The following is a 25,174-nucleotide window of genomic DNA, read 5'->3' on the forward strand; positions in this document are numbered from 1 at the left end:
ACGATTGCAGGCATGTGTCACACAAGCTCAGACAAATTACAGTACTACTGTGTCCGTGTGAACCAGGGCTATCGCTCAATGCAAGCCATTTCGATCTACGGTACCCACAGATCAAGTTATAAGCGAAAATGTCAGTCGGAACCAGCTTCAAAGATACAGATTGAATAGAGCCTTATGTTTCTTATTGAAACCTTATGAAGATTAAACTTAGTAAATCGGGACATTGTGTCTTCCAATCTATATGGATATGTATACTAACCCTAAAACGTTTACTCTTTCATAAATGTCTTTATTTTCTTGACAATACCAGTCACGAACCATTGTTTCTCTATGGTATAGTAGGTCAGGGCGTGACTTAGTATATGGATGTCTATGTTGTATTCTAGTTTATTATTTCTATGTGGGTATTCTAGTTTTCATATTTCTAGGTTGGTGTGCTTGATATGGTTCCCAATTGGAGGCAGCTGGTTATCGTTGTCTCTAATTGGGGATCATATTTAAGACGCATTTTTTCCACCTGTGTTTTATGGGATATTGTTTTGAGTTAGTGCACGTAGCACCTCTGTAGTCACGGGTCGTTGTATCTTTATTTGTTTTGTTCTAAGTTTTCACTTTAATAAATAATGTGGAACTCAACATCCGCTGCGCCTTGGTCCGATATTTATTCCAGCGAACGTGACAATACCAGACATCTACAGTTATACACATTGGCAAAATACAATGATTTGGCAAGAACCTTACAATGATCGATTCAACATCTCTTTCAGTAAACTGGCAGAAAAGGCATTATTCAATTAAGATTCAGCAAAACATGAAGAATGCTCTTCATGCAGAGATAATGTCCATGGACACCATCTTTGCACCAACTCGAATAAAAAACATATCCTAAGCCACTCTCCTAATGTACTTAGTCACAGAAAAGAGAATTGACATGTTTGTGCAAAGAACAAAGAAAGTTCAGACAACAAGAGAACAAACCTGTTGCAACAGATCACATTTAACAAGAAACCTCTGTTTCATACATGAAGTGAAACTGTACAATATGAAACCATAGCTGGAAGTGTCATAGTCATATTCTGGGACAGTCTGGGACAGTTCATGAACTCACAATAGCTCCATTTGAGACAGCCAATGAGTCATACATTTATGCGTGAATAAAAGTTATATATATCTCTGCAAAATTTCAACAGGATGGTTGAATTTAGGTCATGTCAACAGGATTAGCATCTAATCCAAAAACGGTCTGCATTCTCTTTTGTATAATTGCCTCACTTGACGAAAAAGGGCCTTTCCAAAACAGTATTACATTTACATTTAAGTCATTTAGCAGACGCTCTTACTGTTGCCTTCAACGCTGGCTCTCCGGTATAAGTGTCTCTTTTCTTTCCCCCTCATTCATAAGCTGCTTTGAAGCACAAATCATTATTCAAAGCTGGCAACACTTGAACGTTAAAAAAGAGACTGAAACATTACAAATATATACACATTATTCAGAATGACATTTGACGGTCTTGATTGAATGCATTTTATTCCATAATTTGAGAATATGATTAGTTGACGTAGCCAGAAGATCAAAGCAAGGCAATGCCAGTGGCTGAGCTGAAGGCAAGCTTTTTATTAGCTAAAATCTTTGGCAGTGGCTGTAAAAAAATAAAAAATGGTTTGCTGACCCTAATAGGCTATGTGCTGCTGTTTTCTAGACTAGCAAGATAGGTATTATTACCTACCTCAGTGAATGAATCAACTAGCTAGCTGTTGTGGTCAAAGCAGAGTTGGCCTACTCACCGGACACTACTCACTTTGTGCATTCATAGCTGGTGCGAATTAGTGTTAGCAATTTGTTATCAAAGCTTAGCTAGTCCATTAGTAGCTACCTAACTTAGTGTGAGTATAAATACAGTCCAACCAAGGTTAGCCTAGATATTACAGCTGCCCACAATATTATCTATGGTAGGTAGACTGATTGACTTAGCTATGGTCTGTGCAGCTCTCCCTTGACTAGCGGCAGGCTATAATGCAACACTAGCGCTGGTCTGATTCAGTATTTGGAACTAGGCTATGTCCCGGCAGTATCAACCAATCACAGCCTGGAACAGTGGGAGAAAAAAAAATCCATTCAATCAAGACTGTTGAACTGCTTTCTAAAATCTTTCTACATTATTTAATTAAATGGTAGAGCTGTGGGGTGTTTTTAAAAAGAAAGTTACAGAATTCCGCTCGTCGACATGTCAGTGGACTAGTTTTGAGGATGGGACACATCATTACGAACGTCGGCCGTGTGCAGTAGATCTTTTGGGTGTCAACGAAAGTTGACGCTTCAACATGAAGAATCGCTTGGAAAGAAAATGCCCGTCCGTGTGCTGCCCGCTGCACACGGACGACATGCTTTATGTTGTGTCCTTGTCCCTTACACCACCTTATTAAAATAGCCTTTCAATTTCAAGTTATACACATAGACTGTTTTTTTTTGTTGTCTATATAACAAATATTTATAATCATCCTCTTTACACTAATGGTCCCACTCACAGTAAATACAACAAAATGAAAAAAACCTGAAAGTTTAGTATTTTCACCAGGTAGAAACTAATCTTGCATAAAATATATTCTGAAAGTCTTACATAAGTTTGCGTTCAGATTCAACAGCAACTCTTTAGGTGACTTTCTTTGAAGGTGACATATATAACCGAATTGAATTGGTTAAACAAAGGTTTTGATTCAATCTGTATAGCGGAATATCCCCTGTATAGGGCGATTCAAATTTAAAGGCAATGTTCCCGTGTTTGCGGAGACTGCATTCACGGCAAACGCTGCATATGTCGGCTCATTCGGAAAATGACCTTTAAATTTCAATCGCTCTATACCGCGGCTCCTCCGCAATACGGACTGAATCGAGCTTGAAACCAACACCTGCACCATTGCATTGGTACCTTTTCGGGTGGCGCAGCTAGTTAAATGTGCTTCAAGAGGGCGAGCACGTGTGTTTGCGAGGCAGAGGTCCAAGGTTATGGTCTCGGTGTGTGCTGGAGCAGGTGTAGGTGGCACAGCGAGGCAAGCACAGGGATGTTCGTTACTGATACAGAAAGTATTCACAACAACATAATAACACAAATTCATAACACATCCACGAAGGTGTACGTGACATTTATAAAGACCTTCGTAGTGTATTCATTCATAAAGCATCTACAGTAGTCGAGATACGAAAATGTCCTTAACTTTTAAATTCACCTTCTCAAACATGTATTAGTGTTACCTTAATTAACATTGATTTCATGTTACATGTGTTTTCCAACCATATAGCCAGATACTATAAATATCTGATGTATTTTTAGAACATGTAATCAACAGTTATGTTTGATTTAAATAAAGGTTACATTTAAAAAAATAAATGTTTTAAATGTAGTCTACAGAAGTTATATTGCCCATTCGGTTGACCGTTCAGTCTGTAAATCTGTGATTCATATCTTCGAGTCTTCATACAATCTATAGATTGTGTGAATCTATCTGGCGATACATTTTGGAAATGAATTTCAAAGTAAACTAAAAGCATCAATGTTAACACAACATGCATAGGGATAAACAAAATGGAAATAGTCAAAAAGAAACAGTATTTCAGAACCAATAAAGTAACTTAAGGGAGGATCATTTTTTTGTTGTTCTGCCCAAAATCTGTTGCTCCATAGGACTTTTATTTTCACATTTAAACTATTCAATAACGTCACTAATGACAAATAATATTACTCTATGCTTATTGAATGCACTCTTAAGGTCTTTATGATGTTACTGATTTCATGGATGTGTTATGAATAGTTTATATATGCTGATACGAATGCTTCACGTAATTCAACCTTCAAAGAAAGCGTTCCTACACTGTATTTGAACTGTAGCTACAACGTACCAGCATCATAATATTGTCGTAAACATGACTGACAGGTATTATTAACATAGGTTTGTCACTTACTCATCAAGGCTAAAATGGTTAGCTGTAGTGTATGTAACCTGGCATTGTGTCATAAACAGAAGTGTAAAAAAATACAATAATACTCCTGATGTTTATTTTGGTGAATTATGACATAATTATGTAGGGTATCTGCAGTCACAGTGAAGTGATCATTACTCCGCTTGATATCCTAGCACCTAATCTTACCCTAATTCCAATTGGCACATTCACGTCTTATCTCTCCACTGCTGCTGTGCATCATCCAGGTGGGCGTTACACATTGCAGGTGGATGAGGTCAGAGAGCTTTTACTGGAAATGTGAAGTGCTTAGACTTGATGAAAGTGCTAAATGCTGCTAAATGTAAGAGGCCAATATCATAGAAAAAAATGTAATGAAGGGTTAGTGGCTGGTAGGATAATGTTATGACAATATTATACTCATGAAATGATGAATATTTTACTTCATTAAGGTAGTGTTACCCTTTAGGAAAAACTGTCATGACATTTCTCGTGGTGATGACACATTTATGTAGTCTTGACAGGTGTCAACAGCTAGCAATTGCAAGTGACATTAACTGTTGTCATAACACTTGTTATAACTATTTCAGAAATGTTTATGTTATATTATGACTCTTATTACGTACAGTTCAAATAAAGTGTTACCGATTCAACCATCGTGCTGAGAGCTGTTTAGATGCATTGTTCAGTGGAGAACATGTAGACAAAATTGGCATTTACACAGCATGGAATGAAAACTGAGCTCGGGGCATTTTAAAGAACCTCAATGCATTTAATGTGATAATGCCCACTAAGAAACCACTATTAGCATAATAAGTTCACATTTCTCCCCTGACACACTTTGTCAGTATTTTTTTGTTATCTTTCCTGCTTTCTACAATGTGTTACTGTACATACATGATCAAAGATGAGTGTCCATTTGTTTTGCAAATGCAACCTTGCAAAAATAAATTGAGGGTGATTTCTCAAAAACACACACATATACAATATACAGTTGATAACAAAACTGAACTACTTTTACATTTGAAGATCAGTAAACACTGCATAGATGACTGTATCACGAATTTTAGATGGTATTGTATCATACAATGTCTCAATTCAATAAATAGTACATAAATATTTTAATTGAAACAACTATTACTTCAATTATTTATTGTATATATTTTTTCATTATTCTTTTATTTAACCTTGGGAGCCCATTGAGACCAGTGACTCATTTTCAATAGTGCCCTGAGGACAACAAATTCAACATGAACATTCCACAGAAATAAAAAAAGAATACTGGTTACAATTACAAAAACTACAATTTCAACACCACAATGTTGTGAATACTGCCAGATGAAAGATGTGGCATGTCAGCTTGATTCCCACCTTATGGGGTGGGAAACAGTTACAGTACATCATTAAAAAAAACAGATAGCAGCAAATGTGGTCACGTTCAGACATTAAATATAAAAGTGTTATTTTATAAAACAAATATTAAAAGCATTGCAAATGACTACAACATAAATACAAATACATGATTGAATGAAAATGCAATAGGCAAAGTAAGGCTGAGCAAATCTGGCTGGTAACAAAATAAAAAAAGGGAATGGCTAATTTGGGCCCCTGTAACCACTGAGAAAAAACATGCTGAAGCATTGTCCATGACTGAAAAATATTTTTCAAGCAATGCCTCCAACAGCAAAACAACAATTTCTTGGGCCTTCAAGGCGTTCCACCCCAATACCATTTATCGAGGTTATTGAATGCCTTGTACTCCTTGTGCCTTCTGAGATAATCACAAGCGAGGCACGTGTGTTCGGCCCAGAAGTATGCCTTTTTCACCTTAAAGTGCCGTCGCCACTCAAAGTACCTGAGGTACATTTCCTCATTTTTGTCCAAGAGCAGGAGATAGTCAGCCAACTCTTTGGGAGAGGTGAAGTCATCCACATGGATAAAAGCATCCCCCTGGACAAAGTTCTCATAGTTCTGTCTTGGCGGGCCTAAAACCACAGGCACCGTCCCTACAGAGAGTGGGTTATACAGTTTCTCTGTGATGTAGTCTTTGTGAATTGAGTTCTCAAATGCCAAGTAGAATTTACAACTGGCGATGGTAGGAAAGTAGTCTTGATCCGCAATGTACTCCCCAAAGGCTTGTCCATAAGCGCGAACCTCAATGTGTTTGTATAGCTCGTTGTAGTACTTCACTCGCACATGATCCGGGTTCCAGTTGCTGACAATCCAGCAGATCAATTTGCTTTTGCTCGGAGGCACGAAATCCTCGTCCCCTTGGGCCGTCACAATCGACCCATAAGGCACTTCGATATCAGCATCCTGGCGATAGTTCAGAGTTAAATTGAACAGGTTTTCGATACCGGGCAGCTGAGAGGAGTGAGATGGTGACTCTAGGTTCATCCATATCCACTTTTGGAAGGAGGGACGCTGAAGGGGGGGCAGGTTGGAGAGATCAGTACAGATATCCCTGTGATGTATGACGACCCCATCTGACTTATTATATAGGTTCCGATCTGCTGTGATGAAACAGCCCTCAATGTTGAACAGAGAGCTGCAGACACCCAGGTCATAGGTCTGTCCAAAGGGCCAGAGCCAGACGAGTACAGTGGTCAGGTTTTTGTCACTCTTGGCGGAGAAGAGGTTTTTAACTCGGATTGTGGATGCTGTTGACTCTACAGGACCTGATAGCCAGCTAGTGGACGGTTTAAAGTACATCAAAAACAGAGTCACAAAACAGCCCAGTAGGAAGGTGCCAAGTAGAAGGGGTCGTAGAATTCTGTGGAAAGGTGCAGATGGCATACTCTGTCCTATAGAAGATACGTAAAAAACAACAACATTAAAATCAATAAATCTGTGAATTCCTTATTTAATCAGAATTACTCTTTCCAGTGAATAAGAGGAAGAGAGGAATGATGACAAAAGTTTGAGATTGTTTGTAAGTGTCTGTCCTTGCCTGATACAGTATGAGAGGGCCAACAACGTTAAATAATGGCTTTTACGTTCAATGAACTGTTTGGCAAACATTTTTGTTGTGGCTCGTGCAGTGTGAGAAGTGTGTTGGAGGCGATTTGTGAACGAGCACACTAGATTAGCTCGCCCGGATTGCAGAGTAGGAGAGGGATTCAACTAGGGACCGATAGAATGGCTCCAAATGTGAATCTTCGCTGGGCAAGGTAAATCCAGTCTGCCTTTCGACAACCTGCAATAACCAATGGATATACACAAACTATGGTGCAAAAGGTCTATGAAAGTCTGCTCTGCTGTGAACCGAGTATGGTGATGATTTATAATATCTTCTCAGATGATCGTGAGGAGCGGCGGTCTTACATACCTCAAGTCCAAACTTCTCTGTCAAAGTGGAGAGACCACGTCCACAAATACTACTAACTGCCCTCTTTCTTAACTTGCACTTTCTTAACTTGCAGTGTGGCTTGAGTAAAGACAGCACGACGTGGAAGCTTTTTAAAGTATAGTGCTTCCCACTGGGCAAAACTTGGTTGCATTAACGTTGTGTCCACGCCATTTCATTACAAAAATGTAATCTGATGACGTTGAATCAACATGAGAAACTGATTGGATTTACAAAAAGTAATCAACGTAAGGGAATTTAGTCTTTTTCACCCAACTCTTAACCTAAATCCAATGACATGGTGAAATGTTTGGTTGATTTCACATTGAATTCACATTAGTTGACATCTCAACCAAATGTTAATCAACATTAGACATTGAACTGAATACTGTGCCCAGTGGGTTGGGCTAGTTTGCGATTGGTAAAAAAGCATTGTCTCTCCCTGGCAGTCTTATAATTCTAATTTGCAGTGAGAAGTACATATCTAAAAGGTAATGTAACATTGAATCTGCATTAAATCCTTTTACTATTAGTTCAAAAGTATCAAAGAACAAAATAACTATTCCACACCTGGTAGATTTGACTTTGTGCTGAAATCCAGGCAAGGAAAAAAGTCATGGAATTCTGAAGGGGCAGGTTCTACATTGGCTCAGTAGTAGTGTTTGAAGTAGTGTTTGAATGAAGTGTTGCTGCACACAGTTGGAATAAGGTCCTTAGTCATCTAGTGATTTTGGTCTGATGTTGAGTTCCCAGGTCATCTCATTGATGTATCCTTAAGAGAAAGAGAACAAGTGAGGTTACAATAGTTTGTTAAAAGGGAGTATCCGAAGGCCCCCTAACTGTTTCAGTTTTAACCATGTTTTGAGGCTATACAGTGTTTGTTTACAAACAGAGTAAAACAAGCTTATATTTTGGTTTCTGATGAGGTATGACAGTTGAACTAAGCTGATGAGGCATGTATACATTATATGTTCTACAAGAAGAATCAATGGGTAGATCATTAATTTATAAGTACAAAAATGGATGTATCAACTCAGTATCCTAGCTTTAAAGGGGCAATGTGTGTTGCTACAAATACAAGCGTGTTTTTGTAGCAATCGCAGATTGCCCATTTAAAGTGCAAATATTTAATTCCTACATCCATTTTTGGACTTATATATAATATATATTAATTGATTCATAAAGAATATATAACTTATATATGCCTCATCAGCTTAGTTCAACTGTCATACCCCATCAGAACATAAAATATAAGCTTGTTTACACCAATGTTTGAAAACAATGTAACATGAGAAATTCCGCCCTGGCTCTATTCCGCCCTGGCTTTATCTGAGGGCGGAATAAATGTAAAAAAACACTGTAAAGCCTCAAAACATGGTTAAAACTGAAACAGTTACAGTGCCTTCTGAAAATATTCAGACCCCTTGACTTTTTCCACATGTTGTTAGGTAACAGCCTTATTCTAAAATATATTACATTGTTTTTTCCCCTCGTCAATCTAAGCACAATACCCCATAATGACAAAGCAAAAACTGTTTTCACTCGGTACTTTGTTGAAGAACCTTTGGCAACGATTACAGCCTCGAGTCTTCTTCGCACAACTGTATTTGGGGAGATTCTCCCATTCTTCTCTGCAGATCCTCTCAAGCTCTGTCAGGTTGGATGGGTAGCGTTCCTGCACAGCTATTTTCAGGTCTCTCCAGAGATGTTCCATCGGGTTCAAATCCGGGCTCTGGCTCGGCCCCTCAAGGACATTCAGAGACTTGTCCCGAAGCCACACCTGTGTTGTCTTGGCTGTGTGCTTAGGGTTGTTGTCCTGTTGGAAGGTTAACCTTCGCCCCAGTAGTTCCTGAGTGCCCAGGTCCTGAGTGCTCTGGAGCAGATTTTCATCAAGGAACTCTCTGAACTTTCCTCCATTCATCTTTGCCTCGATCCTGACTAGTCTCCCAGTTCCTGCCACTGAAAGACATCCCCACAGCATGATGCTGCCACCACCATGCTTCACCATAGGGATGGTGCCAGGTGTCCTCCCGACGTGACACTTGGCAGTTCAATCTTGGTTTCATCAGACCAGAGAATCATGTTTCTCATGGTCTGAGAGTCTTTAGGTGCCTTTTGGCAAACTCCAAGCGGGCTGTCATGTGCCTTTTACTAAGGAGTGGCTTCCGTCTGGCCACTCTACCATAAAGGCCTGATTTGGTGGAGTGCTGCAGAGATGGTTTTCCTTCTGGAAGGTTCTCCCATCTCCACAGATGAACTCTAGAGCTCTGCCAGAGTAACCATCTGGTTCTTGGTCACCTCCCTGACCAAGGCCTTTCTACACCGATTGCTCAGTTTGGGCAGGCGGCCAGCTCTAGGAAGAGTCTTGATGGTTCCAAACTTCTTCCATTTAAGAATGATGAAGTCCTTCATTGCTGCAGACATTTTTTGGTACCCTTCCCCAGATCTGTGCCTCGACACAATCCTTTCTCGGAGATCAACGGACAATTCCATCCACCTCACGGCTTGGTTTTTGCTCTCACATGAACTGTCAACTGTGAGACCTTATATAGACAGGTGTGTGCCTTTCCAAATCATATACAATCAATTGAATGTACCACAGGTGGACTCCAATCAAGTTGTAGAAACATCTCAAGGATGATAAATGGAAACAGGAAGCACCTGTGCTCAATTTCACATCTCACAGCAAAGAAGGGTCTGAATACTTATGTAAATAAGCTATTTCTGATTTTCATTTTTAATACATTTGCAAACATTTCTACATACCTGTTTTCACTTTGTCATTATGGGGTATTGTGTGTAGATTGCTGAATATTTTTTTTATTCAATCCATTTTAGAATAAGGCTGTAACGTAACAAAATGTGGAACAAGTAAATGGGTTTTCATCAAAACAGAGGCGGGGTATCTGCTTTGTTAAGGATTCTAGCTTTAAAAAGACAATATCAACAAATCAGGGTAGGCTTGCACCACTGGAATAACTTGGTGATACTACTTTACATGTTTGACTGGCCTGATACTGAACTTGATTCCTCTCAGTGTTAACCTATTGAGTTAAAGCCTATAGACCCTAGGTATACGTTCTGGGAGCTAACACAATTCTTCAGGTCTTAGGCAAGAATGCTCATCACACATGCATACTGGTTGTTCAATTAAGCACCTACTCCTCCACTACACATGAATTGAATCACTGTCAGACAAATACAGTATTCCATGTGACAAATATCCATGTGACGTGTCACACACATCAATTGCATGCATATGAGAATGCTGCCATCTTAAGGCGGAGTGAACACATAATGTTCCAAGCTCTTGTAAATTGAACACACACCTGTGACCTGCATGTTACATAAGACAATAAATAAGCAAATCAAATAATGTCTGTGTAGAATTAGACTACTCTTTTCTTGAAACAGTTATGAAGAAATTATTCTAGTTAAACCAGTAACTTTCCAATTTCCAGAGTCTTTCGCAATTTTCTAGGGTATTGCCGTATGGCGGCACAATTTTTATATACAGACAGGCATTTGTGACTGAGCAGTGGTTAAGAGAGCTATGTTCATCAGCCATTAATGGACTAGGGTAGACAAATGCACCTCATTTTAAAGGCTTACAGTATCAATGCATTTCCATGTACACCAAATCCTCTTACATGACAGGAATCCACTTTCTGTAAGTATTAGAGTGATACATTGTGCTTAAAAGGTTGAAATGTATTAAGTTGGATTTAAGGGGAAGCTATAGTATGCAAAATAGGACTGAATTCCAATGATAACGATGAAGGGTGAATGGAACCAAACAACTAAACTGTGAGGGTGAGACATTTTAGAATAATAGTTCTTCATTCACAGGTGGCATAGTTAGGTTTCCATGGTGATCAAAACTAAAGTCAAAGAAATCAATTATATAGAGAAATTGCTAAGGCTCATTGCGCTTATTTTCATTTGGTAAATGTATAAGTTTATGCAGGGATCAAATTGTTTTTTCAAACTAGTATGACAACTGGGGGGGGGTGGGGGTGCAGTGGTCTTGTGTAGGCTATTGGCTTTATCTGAGGGCGGAATAAAACAGGTCCATTTGCAGATTGGCTATTATAATAATTTTCCTGCATTTCTCGTTTGGTTTGGCTACACTGGCGAAAGGTTGAAACGAGCAGTATCCATAGTAAGAATTAATTTTCAGCCGGTGCAACTGAAGGTCATTTAAAAACCAGTTGTAGCCTAAACACACTTGCAATGAGTGTCAGTCCTCAGTAACAGCATTGTCGTTGGTGTCTTTAAAATAAAATCTATTGGTAAAAAATATAGCCTTATATTATTGTAGCCCTATTCCCTCTGGTTAACAAACGCCCTTTTACGCACCAACAGAGCTTCAAATCATGTGGGCCATATATAAGCATCTTTGAGAACACTGACAGGCGTGTAAACATAGGCTACTCCTTATCGTCATTCATAGGGGGCAAATCATCGAAGACAAATGCCTATAACGTCAATGACCTTAATACAAATGTGTATTTTTTTTAATGCAAAAATGGTGACTTGAATGATGAGATATACGCATTTCCTTCAGATTCTTCTTGATGTTTTATTTATAATTAGCTAGCACATCTTGGCTTGCGAAACGAGGTACCACTGCTTTGACACGGTGCGGAGAAAAATCAATTTTACTCACCATCTCGACAAGCGTGTATTAAAATATGCATATCTTCCATTGCTTTTCCGGGTCGTTCCCTCATATATACAGTCCTACATGCCGAAAACGTTAAGGATGCAAATAAATATTTGCGCTGATGGCAATATTTGCAGGAATTGGCCAGGATTCATAGGAGCCGAAACCCATAACGTTTCCGCGAACTTGCAATGTAGGGAGGCTATATAAAATCCCCCTCCCATGCGACCTAACCGAGAAGGTTACCAGAATTCGAAAATGACTGTTATTCTCAATTCACTAAATTTGAGCAAATGCATCGTTTCGTTAAATATAAGGACGGCCATGTAAGGCATGTGATGCGATGTGGAATAATTCCTCACTGGCTGCCCATGCGCTACCTTCCTTGCCCCTATTTACCGACAATGCAGATATAGGCTGAAAGTGTATTCGTGAAACCGAATGTAGGTAGCCTAGCAGAGATTCTATCAGTGGGCATGCGTTCAAAAAATTGCATTATTGAATAAATGTAATGTGTATCATACGTTCCCCATCTTTCAATTGGGAATGCATGTGCAATATTGACGCTGATCATACAATTCTTTGTTCGCAGGTGACGTGGTTTTCCAAGTAAATTATTAAAATGACATGTAGCCTACAACATAGGCATAACCTGTATGTAAACCCATACTCATTAAATTGACAAGATTCGTGATCAATTAAAGTTTACTTGATAGCCTATCTAAATTGTTCAGAGATACAGTAGCCTACAATGCGCATTACAAGAGATAATGTTGAGGCTGCTTCGTAGGAGGTAACCCAGGTTGGTAATTTTAATGACAATGTTTGCCCCTTTTGTTAACTGTCCTGTATTTAAAGAAATAAGGAAGGATAACCCTGAAATAACAAGAGTAGCCTAAATGTACAAAATGTTTATTTTAATTAAGGATGTATATATTCGTGCATTATGGTTAACAATTAACAGAAACTTAAGCTGCTTAGACATTGGTATGTACAGTGCCTTCAGAAAGTATTCACACCCCTTGATATTTACCACATTTTGTTGTTACAGCCTGAATTTAAAATGGATTATATAGATATGCTGTCTTCACTGGCCTACATAATGTCAAAGTGTAACTGTTTTTTATTTTATTTATTTTTTACAAATTAATAAAAAATGAAAAGTTGAAATGTCTTGAGTGAATAAGTAAGTATTCAACCCCTTTGTTATGGCAAGCCTAGATAAGTTCAGGAGTAAAAATGTGCATAACAAATCACGTAATAAGTTGCATGGACTCACTCTGTGTGCAATAATAGTGTTCAACACAATTTTTTAATGACTACCTCATCTCTGTACCCCACACATACCACTATCTCTAAGGTCCCTCAGACAAGCAGTGAATTTCAAACACAGATTCAACCACAAAGATCAGGGAGGTTATACAGTGCCTCTCAAAAGGCACCTATTGTTGGATGGGTAAGAATATTTTTTTTTTTTTTTTAAAGCAGACAGTATATACAGTAGTACAATGAAGTAGGAACTGTCACATTGTGGTGTTTTGTACAGACCCAGGTTAAGAATTTCCGAGACAAAAAGCATATTCAATTCAGGCCCTCCTTTAAAAGTGCTTTTTAGCCCAGGAAGGGGTTTAAACTACCCAAATATAACAGTTATAGATTAAAGTACAAATCATTATAATCATATAAAGCAGGACAAAGACCACACAATTCAAGGCTGCCCTTTCATTAGTTCATCTGTAAAACCATGATAAATGTTACCATACAGGATAAAAAGTCAATATAGGTTTCTGTCACATGCACTATTGTTGTCAAATTTCATAATCCATATTGTGTAAGACTATTTCTGGTCAGATTTAATGTTAGGCCCTTGCTTTTCGTATCATTCTAGCCGTCTCTTCCTTTCATTGCTAAATATTGCTGCCCATTTGCGAGTTACCTCTAAATAGACAACAGGCTTGTGTGGTAAGTAGTCTAGGTACACAGTCTGGCTTGTTTTTGGAATTGCCATCTCAATCTGGGTTCCCTCATGCCATTCATTAAATGATGTTATCGATATAATATCGGCACCAGCTTCTAGGGCTGCACTCAGGGCCATTTCATAGTACTTCCCGTTAATGCGGTTGCGTGTATTCTGGAAATTCCAAGGCCTAATACTGGTGTCAATATAACCTGGCCCCACACTCGGAATGAACAACAGGTTGTTGTCTTCACAGAACGTTTTAATGGACTCCCAATTGCGCTGAGTGGAGCCATAGGAAAACCCATTGGTGGCGAAGTAAGTGTAGACTCCGTCGAAACCTGCCGTGACGATATCCCTCTTGTGTTTCTCTTCAACAAGAAGGGCTATGAAGATACCATCATAGGGAGTATCTCTAATGCTACTGCTTTTGGTGTGTTTAAGGAGTTTTGCCCACTGTTCTGAGTTGAGTAGATAGGAATCGTAGACGTAGAACAGAGGAAGAAACTTGCCAGTGTTTGTTCTGTGCCTGTAGAATGCAGGGTGCTCACCATATCTTCAGATAGAATGACAGGATTACAAATTAAGTACCATTTCACAAACAGGGTCTACTTACAAAGATTAAGAAATAGACATGATCTGATTTGAGTTAGGCTGTTCGATCATATACAAATTCATAAAGCTGAGGTAATATTTGAAACATTGCCAATATAAGGTATTACTGAACAAATAAATGAGTTAAGCTGAGGTAAAAAACGTACGTTAAATAGTAATATAAGTGGAACTCTTAATACTGACAAGACTAAAGGCCAATCAGAAATATAAAATAAGGAATGATGTAATACTTACTTCTCTATGATGTACTTGACATTGTTAAACATACTTGTTTCATCTCTTCCTGTGTATGGTTCAATGTGAAAAGCAACCTGTGTAGTAAACACAAATCAACAGTAATATGGGAGAAAAAAAGAGGCAATGGATGAACTGAAAAATTACTTTATTTTTATGTTGTCAAAGAACACATGTACATTGGGGTCCAAAAGTATTCACGCCATTGATAAAGATGAGCAAAATGACTGTATTAAATAAATCATTCAAATACTGACCTATATTGTGTGCTAAAAAAATTGCTCAGAGAAAATTGATTTAGTTTAACAAGTAATCATTTCTTTTCTCAAAAGGGTAGAGGTCTAAATGATTGACACCCGTTTTCAATACCTCACCTAGCGAGGATAACGGCACTGAGCCATTCTATAAAATATTTTAGGAGTTAGAAAACACATGGGGGGGGGGGGGCTTAGACCATTCCTCACAGAATCCTTCCAGATCCTTGATGTCCTTTCTCTGCGCATATGGACTGCCCTCTTCAATTCAAACAACAGGTATTCAATGGGGTTCAAGTCCAGAGACAGAGACGGCCATTGCAAAGTGTTGATTTTGTGGCCAATGAACCATTTCTTTGATGTGTGCATGGGGTTGCTGGAAGATCCACTTGCGGCCAAGTTTCAGCCCCCTGGCAGAGGCAACCAGGTTTTTGACTAAAATATCCTGGTACTGGGTAAAGTTCATGATTCCTCTAACAAGTGCCCCAGAACCAGTAGAAGCAAAATAGCCCCATTTATTTTGATTTTGACGGGGAAGAGATATTGAGACCTGGGTCTCTTTTCCAAATGCACCCTATAAAATACATATTAAAAACAAAATATATATTCAAGTATAAAAGCAGTCATCCTAAGCACAAACACAACATCACAAATCACTCAGAAAAACAGTTACATTCCACAAATAAAGCGCCAATCAATACTTTAAAATTGCCCAAACGGCACCAGAACATCAAGATGAAATGCATTTAGAATTTTGTTGCAGCAATACGGTGCATTAAAACTAAAAGTGTATTGAACTAGCTCGGTGGAGACCCTAGGAGCCAAGTGTTAACCAATCCTGTGAACAAGTTAGTCAACTTAGGTGATCCACCACCAAGAAAAATAGCCCCATAACATCAAAGATCCACCACCATATTTTAAAAGTAGGTATTGGGTTATTTTCTGCTCGTGCATTCTCATTTCGACATCGAAGAGTTGTGTTTTCTTGTCATCCAACAAATGTAAACACCTGGAGTCTGCTAAACTGCACTGGCATTTGCCACTTGGATTGGAAACGGTGCTGTGGTCAGATGACATGAAAATGGAGCACGTCCGACTCGCACACCAGTGGTGGGTTTGGCATCGAAATGAGAAACCATGAGCAGAAAATAACCTCATAGCTACTGTAAAATTCGGCCGGTGGATCTTTAATGTTATGGGGCTATTTTGCTTCCACTGGTCCTGTGGTTCTTGTTAAAGTCAACGGCATCATTGCAGCAACTTTTCCTGGACCCCATTATAAATAAACGTCACCCAGTATCAGGATATTGTCCACAAAAACCTGGTTGCTGAAACTGGCCACACGTGGATCCTCCAGCAAGACAATGACCCCAAGCACACAAAGAAATGGTTCATTGGCCACAAAATCAACATTTTGTAATGGCCATCAGTCTCTGAACTTGAACCCCATTGTAAATCTGTGGTTTGAACTGAAGAGGGCAGTCCATAAGCGCCGAAAGATATCCAGAATCTGGAAGGATTCTGTATGGAGGATTGGCCTAAGGTCCCTCTCAATGTGTTCTCCAACTCAAAACATTTTCTAAATAGACTCAGTGCCATTATCCTCGCAGGGTGCGATATTGAAAGGTATTGAAAACAGGGGTGTCAATAATTATGACCCCTATTTCCTATAATCGCTTTCCTTAAGCAATTGTATTAGTGCTAAATATAATATCCCAATTTCTTTGAGCATAGAATATAGCACAGTATTTTAATGATTTATTTTGTTCAGTCATTGTTGCTCATCTTTTTAAAAGGTGCCAAGAACTTCGAACCCCACTGTATATGAGCCATGCTTGCTCTTTTCATTGATTATCATACACACCTTTACATGATATGCATGTGCCACCTCCAGTATCAAAGGCACAATGTCATCTGTTGGCTCACCGTTTTCATCCTTCATGCCAGGTGGATACCAGGAAACAGCAAGAACACCTAGAAATGCACAGACTGAGTTCTTCAACTGATGATGAATGACATGGCAGACTTGGGTCTTACCGTAGCAGAAAAAATACTAAATTAAATGTATTACCAACGTCAAAGCCTTACCAATAGCTCCTGCTCGCAGTTGCTTCATGTGAGCTTCAATAACAGAGGGGTCCCTGGAACTATAAGCTCCTAAAGCAGGATAGAAGTTGGCCCCAATGTCATCTGGTGGGCTGTGTCTCCCTCTTGGGTATCCTGCTGCCACCTTTGAATCCCAGTGTGGCAGAAGAGGGTGGTCCCAGTGAATGTACTTTCCATCAAACTGTGTGTTGCCATACCATGTGTAGTAAAAGGCATGAATATTGTAGTTTGGAGCAGGGAATTGCCTGAGGGCAGCTTCTACGTTCTTGACCCTCTCAGAGTCTACGTCATTCATGTTGTTCAGTGCTTCAGGGACGACACTGTCAATATTACTAAGCATTTGAATGTCATTTTTTCCAGGTCCTTTGATATTAGGGAACAATTCCTGACCAAAGATGCTTCCAAATGGAGAATATTCTGGTGTAAAGGACTTTAAAACAACTGTTACTATGAATATGAGCAACACCAAACCAATAAATGTACAGCAAGATTTTCGTCTAAACCTTGCCATTCTTCAGTTAATGCTTGTTGTGATCCACTGTCCATTCTTGGGAGAACTGTTAACGTTAAAGGTTTTTGGGCTCATTGTTGTCAATGAAACTTGGCTGCTCCATGTTGGTTCCTTCTACAAATTGAAATGCAGAAGAGAAAAAAAACAGGTTGACTAATTATCCATTCATGATAGGGCAGGAATAGCCTACTGACAACTGAAATGCAAGTGACAGATTAGGGACAGTGTTCCCCCAAAAAGAGTGAGGATCATTTCTAAAATGAAGCAGTTTATATTTGACCAGCAGAAAATGAATGACGGCGGACAATGGTACGCTAACCCAATGTTAACTTTTATGCCTTTCCCTAACCCTTACTGAAACTATACCTGACTATAACTTTCATTAATTCTGACCCCTATGCCTACACTGTCTGCAGGTTAAATATCCACTTCCTTATTATTATTAGTATCAGCTAGAGTGTCTACATTAGCAGGCCTATCATGCATTAATGCTACAATTAAATAAAACAACAAAACAGGTCCCCGCCACTTGTATTGGTGTACAGCTGAGGTATATTGCTAGGGAAATGTAAACGACATGTAATGGAGGTAAGGAATGTGACTTTCTTACACAATTGTCCATGTCATTTTTTATTACGTAAATGTTGCTTTTCAGTTTTAGTGTGAGAAAGAATCAATAGTCAAATTCAACCCCACTAAAATGTACCGACAGTGCACTCTAGATCCAAGGACTGACTGTCCAGGAGATCCAAAGGTTAACCATATTTCACTATATTTACATTTGAGTCATTTAGCAGACACTCTTATCCAGAGAGATACGGATTACGTGCCTTTCTCAAGGGCACATCGACACTAGCAGAAGTTATTTTCCTGAGAGATTTACATGAGCAATTAGGATTAAATGCCTTGCTCAAGGGCACAGGCAGACTGCGCAACTGATCTGCTTGTGGATTTGAAACAGCGAACTTTCGGTTACTGGCCCAACGCTCTCAACCGCTAGGCTACCTGCCGACTCGTTTAATTACATTCGCGTTGCTTGTAAACAAGGAATAAATAAAATCGTATATTTTGGGTTCTGACGAAGACAGAAAGTTGTACTAAAATCGGGAGACATACTTGTATTCTTCAATAAGCAATGGGTAGCCTAGATATCAAACATTGAAAGAACATTGCACCTTCCCAATTCCCAGACACTACGTGCAATGTGCTAACAGTTTAATAGTTTCTTATTGTATGTCTAGTGATATGCCGGGAATGCAATATTGCAATGTTAAAGTATTTTGTTATGATTATCGTTTAATAGTTACACTGTTACAACAACCAACATGTCAGTGCGCTATGCGGAAATGCTATATTGAAATTTTACTACCGTGTGTCATTAGAAGAGGCAGATTACTCAGTAAGAAACGCATTTGCCGTAAAGTCGAAATGAAGCTGTATTCTTGCAAAATACGACGATTCAACAATCAAGGTTAACATTACCACCATTCATTTTCCTGCGGTTGTTCTCTCCGGACATTGCTGCATTGAACTTTAGACTGAACAGGACAGCGGAAATCCGAATGAGCTACATAGCGCATTATCTATTTTGTCCGAAGCACACTAAAATGTTGGTTTCACTGAGTTAGACATTAGGTCACAGGGTACCTACCCACGCTATACACAAGACAACCTACGTGTGAATTGACGCTATGCATTGTTCCTGTTCAAGAATTGTCATAGCCTATCATTAACATTGTGTTGGTGACATGTGACGGGTTTCACGTGCTGCGTAGGTAGACGGCGTATAAGATCTACAAGTTATCTGACCTAATGCCAAAGCACTCTATGATCCATCTATGTTACTGAAGATTTGTGAGTCTGCGCTGCGCTCAAACTAACAAAATTGAGCAAGCAAATGAAAAACAGCAGTCAAGGGTGCATTCCCAAAGCATGTCGCCCTCAATCTTTCAAGAAGACGTATTGCATTAAACCAGCCAGCAAAATATGAGTTATATATCATGATTTTCTTGTGCATAGTGTATTTATGTAAATTGTTTGTTTGCTTCCACGAGCAAACGTTTTTCTCTGTGATGCCACTGATCAACCGTCCACATTACGTAAAAAGGACACCATCTTTGTGGCGTCATAAAGGAAAGACAATATTTTCGATCATCTCATAAGATCCTCCCATTTTGCCAGCTAAAACCAGTGGTGAGTAAAATTATTGATACATTCTAATGTATTTATAACCCATGTATTTGGACTAGGGACAGATGTAACTAATTATTGAAATACCTAATTATCAAGAGTCAGATGCATTAATCCGCCTAGCCCCAACTGTGAATCCGTTTCCATGCTGAATAGTTTTCACTTTGGTGCAATTTTCCCAACTCAGGATTAAAATTTCAACCGATCATAGAAAATGGCATATTATATGTTAGATTGATTTACTAGGCCTACAACAAACAAATTCACCAACTCGTTCACTGAACCAAATCACTCTTTCAATTAGAACACATTTTCTTCTTTTAACAATGGAATACACATATGATTTCGTTGCCTTTTTGCTAAAATATATTTATGGCTGAATCCAACTATTGAATCAAAATTGTATAGTGTCTTCCATTGAGTAAAATGACGTTGAAATCCACTCATTTTCGGTTTTGAATGAAAGTTGGAAATATGTATTTTGCTGACATTGAAGTCACGTTTTCTGATCTATACTGAACAAAAATATAAACACAACAATTAAAATGATTTTAATGAGTTACAGTTCATATAAGGAAATCAGTCAATTGAAATTAATTAATTTGGCCCTAATCTACAGATTTCACATGACTGGGAATTGGTCACAGATACCTTTAAAAAAAAAAAGTAGGGTCTTAGATCAGAAAACCAGTCATTATCTGGTGTGACCACCATTTGTCTAATGCAGTGCAGCACATCTCCTTCGCATAAAGCTGATCAGGCTGTTGATTGGGCCCTGTGGAATGTTGTCCCACTCTTCTTCAATGGCTGTGTGAAGTTGCTGGATAATGGCGGGAACTGAAAAACACTGTCGTACCAATCGCTCCAGAGCATCCCAAACATGCTCAATAGGTGATATATCTGGTGAGTATACAGGCATGAAATCCAGTGCCTTCAGAAAGTATTAATGGAAGAACTGGAACATTTTCTGCTTCCAGGAATTTTGTACAGATCCTTGCGACATGAGGCTGTGCATTATCATGCTGAAACATGATGAGATGGCGGCGGATTTATGGACCTCAGGATCTCGTCACGGTATCCATGTGCATTCAAATTGCCTTCGATAAAATGCAATTGTGTTCATTGTCCGTAGCTTATGCCTGCCCATATCATAACCCAACCACCAGCATGGGGCACTGTTCACAACGTTGACCAACCACTCGCCATACACATGGTCTACAGTTGTGAGACCGGTTGGATGTACTGCCAAATTCTCTAAAATGACGTTGGAGGTAACTTATGGTAGAGAAATTTACATTACATTCTCTGGCAACAACTTTGGTGGACATTCCTGCAGTCAGCATGCCAATTATATGCTCCCTCAAAACTTCAGACATCTGTGGCATTGTGTTGTGTGACAAAACTGCACATTTTAGAGTGGCCTTTTATTGTCCCCGGCACAAGGTGCACATGTGTAATGATCATGCTGTTTAATCAGCTTCTTGATATGCCGCACCTGTCAGGTGTTTAAAAAATGTTTTTAAGTATCTTGGCAAAGGAGAAATGCTCACTAACAGATTTTAAATTTGAAAACAATTTTGTATCCAAAATTTGAGAGAAATAAGCATTTTGTGCTTATGGAAAAATTCAGCTCATAATATGAAATTAATTCGAACGTATATCTTTTTTTTAGCTCATGAAACCAAGACTTTAAATGTTGAATTTATATTTTTGTTCAGTATTTATAAAATCGACTCTTAGTTTATCAAAGACCTTTTCAAATCTGCTATGAATACCATGCATGCCTTCTTAGATGATTCATGTTGTTCTATTCTAGGAGTTGTCGTATTTTGACAATGTATCGTCCATGTAAAAAACCTGTCCAATCAGAATGAACAATACATGGAAAACCCTTTTTTAATTCTGAGTGCTATACATTTCGCTGGTATTTTTGCATTACAACATTAAAGTGTGAGATGCCTCCAGTTTTTTTTAGATGGACTGGATCTTTATATTTGCCATAGGGGTCTTGTTTTAATAATAGTTAAATCAGATCTTCTTGCTGAGTACCTGAGACTACCATTTCAATAGGAGTAGTTAAAACAAACTAATAATGCAGAAAGGGAGGAGAGTAGGGTCAAAGAGGAAGAATCTGGAGGGAGAATGATTTAGCAGAAGTGTGAGATTATAGGATAGAAGAGGAGAGAGTAGTAGGAGAGAGGGAACAAAGATTGCGACACCGCATGAACATGTGGGTAGGGTTGGAGGAGATGGAGACTGAAAAGAAAACAAAGCAGTGATCAGAGACCTGGAGGGGGTTGCAGGAGATTAGTAGGCCAACAGCATATATTAAAGATGAGATTAAACGCATTGCCTGCCTTGTTGGAGGTGACTGGGAAAGAATGAGGTCAAAAGAGGAAAGGGGTGGATAAAAGGCAGACGTCGGGAGGTTGAAGTCACCCAGTACAATGACTGGTGAGCCATCATCAGCAAATTATCTTATCAATGTGTCAAGCTCATTGGGGAACTCTAAAGGGCACCTGGTGGGAGATAGATGACAACAATGTTAAGCTTGAGTGGACAAGTGACGGGATGGAATTAAAATGAGTAGATGGACAGGTGAGTGAGGGAGAAAAGAACATCTCCACTTAGGAGAAATGAGTATGGTGACACTAGGGCAACATGACACTAGGGCAATGAGCCTGCCTGCTCTGCTCTGAGAAGATGGGGGAGGAGCAGACGGGCCGAGAATGGAGAGGAGAAAAAAAACACAAAGATGTCAAAAGATAGCAGTGGCAGCTGTACAGATAACTCATCCAAAGGGTTTTAATTTCTCAAACACCGCAGAAAGCTAACACATTATGATGCTCCGTCACCTTATTAATTCAGCCACTTACTTCGATAACTAGCGAGTTAAACTTAGGAAATCTTTGTTTTTCACACAGGAAAAACAATTAAATGTATAGCAAATATCTTGATGCGTTTTGTAAATGCAGATCTAAAATGCTTCTAGTTGGAATTTCTGCTCCGCATCAGATTCATTTTGTCCTTCAGTTACACTTCCCCAAGTGGATGAGAATTCACGAACGGGCATTCTATCAGCCGACAGCGCTCTGACTAATGTGTAGTTACTTTTCTCCAAAACGTTTCTCATGTAGTCAGCCTACATCTCTCTAGTAAATTCAAGATGAACTTTAAATAAAACATTAGGTAATGTAGCTGGCTACATTCATTCTATGATAACATTAGAAATGTGATGCCCATGCATAGTTTTGGCAAAAAAAGCTTTTTCACTTGTGTGGTTGCCAGGCAAATAGCGTTGCACTTCAGTTGTCATCTGATGAACATTTAACAATTTTCTAGAGAATGTGTTGCACTAATGTATTTTCTGTGAAGTGAAAATATAGTTGCATGTCCCTAATCACTCTATTGAAGCAAAACAACTGTTGATATACTCTCTCAATATAAAATGCAACCCCTGTCAATACACAGCACACAGCACAACTCACCTGCTCCCACTTTCTTCCGTTGTGATATTTACAAAAAAACACGTGACTGGCTCAACTGTTCTGGGGATCTACGGGAAGCTTCATAATGTAAAATAATGTGACAGGTAACACATTCCAGATTTTCAGATTTTCCTCGAGACGTTAAATGGATTTCCCAAGTAGCATTGATCCAAAACCCTCCCTCCGTCTAAACATGATTGTAGTGGTTTCCTATTTTCTACCACAGCTTTCCTACTTTTGTTTCCCTTTTTCTTTGCTACTGTAATCCACTCATTCTCACTTTCTGTACTATTAGCTTCACCTGACTCACTTGCAATTTCAAACAAAACCTCAGATTACGCCACCTTCTCCCATCAGCCACCACTACTTAATAAACTCATAAATAAACGTCCTCTCACTGTCAACTGCGTTTATTTTTAGCAAACTTAACAAGATTCAACAACTGAGACATAAACAAGTTCCACAAGACATGTGACTAACAGAAATGGAATAATATGTCCCTGAACAAAGGGGGAGTCAAAATCAAAAGTAACAGTCAGTATCTGGTATGGCCACCAGCTGCATTAAGTACTGCAGTGGATCTCCTCCTCACGGACTGCACCAGATTTGCCCGTCCTTGCTGTGAGATGCACCACTCTTCCACCAAGGCACTTGCAAGTTCGCGGACATTTCTGGGGGGAATGGCCCTAGCCTTCACCCTTCGATCCAACAGGTCCCACACGTGCTCAATGGGATTGAGATCCGGGCTCTTCGCTGGCCATGGCAGAACACTGACATTCGTGTCTTGCAGGAAATCACGCACAGAACGAGCAGTATGGCTGGTTGCATTGTCATGCTTGAACGTCATGTCAGGATGAGCCTGCAGGAAGGGTACCACATGAGGGAGGAAGATGTCTTCCCTGTAACGCACAGCATTGAGATTGCCTGCAATGACAAGCTCAGTCCGATGATGCTGTGACACACCGCCCCAGACCATGGGGTGGTTCTTTCGACGATTAACGCGAATACGACCATCACCCCTTGTGAGACAAAACCACGACTCACGTCAGTCAAGAGCACTTTTTGCCAGTCCTGTCTGGTCCAGCGACGGTGGGTTTGTGCCCATAGGCAATGTTGTTGCCGGTGATGTCTGGTGAGGACCTGCCTTACAACAGGCCTACAAGCCCTCAGTCCAAACTCTCTCAGCCTTTGCGGACAGTCTGAGCACTGATGGAGGGATTGTGCGTTCCTGGTTTAACTCGGGCAGTAGTTGTTGCCAACCTGTACTTGGCCCGCAGGTGTGATGTTCGGATGTACCGATCCTGTGCAGGTGTTTTTACATGTGGTCTGCCACTGCGAGGACAATCAGCTGTCAGTCCTGTCTCCCTGTAGCGCTGTCTTAGGCGTCTCACAGTACGGACATTGCAATGTATTGCCCTGGCACATCTGCAGTCCTCATGCCTCGCAGCATGCCTAACGCACGTTCACGCAGATGAGCGGGGACCCTGGGCATCTTTCTTTTGGTGTTTTTCAGAGTCAGTAGAAATGCCTCTTTAGTGTCCTAAGTTTTCATAACTGTGACCTTAAATGCCTACCGTCTGTAAGCAGTTAGTGTCTTAACGACCGTTCCACAGGTACATGTTCATTAATTGTTTATGGTTCATTGAACAAGCATGGGAAACGGTGTTTAAACCCTTTACAATGAAGATCTGTGAAGTTATTTGGATTTTTAAGAATTATCTTTGAAAGACAGGGTCCTGAAAAAGGGTTGTTCCTTTTTTTGCTGAGTTTAGTTACAAATATATAGCTGTATATTTTTTTTCTTCTCAAATAAATTGTAACGGTATTGAAAAAAACATTCGTTGGCTATTTC

The 25,174-nt window shown here is 39.5% G+C and overlaps 2 protein-coding genes across 4 annotated transcripts; both read right to left on the bottom strand.

Annotated features, from left to right (window-relative positions):
- Positions 1–643: 643 nt before the first annotated feature.
- fut9a (fucosyltransferase 9a) lies at positions 644–12,390 on the bottom strand. The gene is made up of 3 exons (XM_055899158.1): positions 11,971–12,390; positions 7,872–8,073; positions 644–6,759 (listed from the first exon to the last, which is right to left on the bottom strand). Exon 3 carries the CDS (start codon positions 6,749–6,751, stop codon positions 5,663–5,665), a length of 1,089 nt encoding a protein of 362 aa, XP_055755133.1. The 5' UTR covers positions 6,752–6,759; positions 7,872–8,073; positions 11,971–12,390; the 3' UTR covers positions 644–5,662.
- Positions 12,391–12,863: 473 nt separating this feature from the next.
- On the bottom strand, positions 12,864–19,402 carry LOC129834297 (glycoprotein endo-alpha-1,2-mannosidase-like). Of its 3 annotated transcripts, none has more exons than XM_055899156.1 (5): positions 19,296–19,402; positions 17,116–17,758; positions 16,892–17,001; positions 14,774–14,850; positions 12,864–14,480 (listed from the first exon to the last, which is right to left on the bottom strand). In XM_055899156.1, the coding sequence occupies exons 2-5, from the start codon at positions 17,642–17,644 to the stop codon at positions 13,847–13,849; spliced, it is 1,350 nt and encodes a 449-aa protein (XP_055755131.1). In that variant the 5' UTR covers positions 17,645–17,758; positions 19,296–19,402; the 3' UTR covers positions 12,864–13,846. The 3 variants fall into 3 exon arrangements, with proteins under 3 accessions (XP_055755131.1, XP_055755130.1, XP_055755132.1); XM_055899155.1 differs by lacking the exon at positions 19,296–19,402 and adding an exon at positions 19,127–19,289; XM_055899157.1 differs by lacking the exon at positions 19,296–19,402 and adding an exon at positions 19,014–19,114.
- Between the last annotated feature and the right edge of the window lie 5,772 nt (positions 19,403–25,174).

This window comes from Salvelinus fontinalis, chromosome 35 (genome assembly GCF_029448725.1).
Source record: "Salvelinus fontinalis isolate EN_2023a chromosome 35, ASM2944872v1, whole genome shotgun sequence".
In the NCBI taxonomy this organism is placed as follows: domain Eukaryota; kingdom Metazoa; phylum Chordata; class Actinopteri; order Salmoniformes; family Salmonidae; genus Salvelinus; species Salvelinus fontinalis.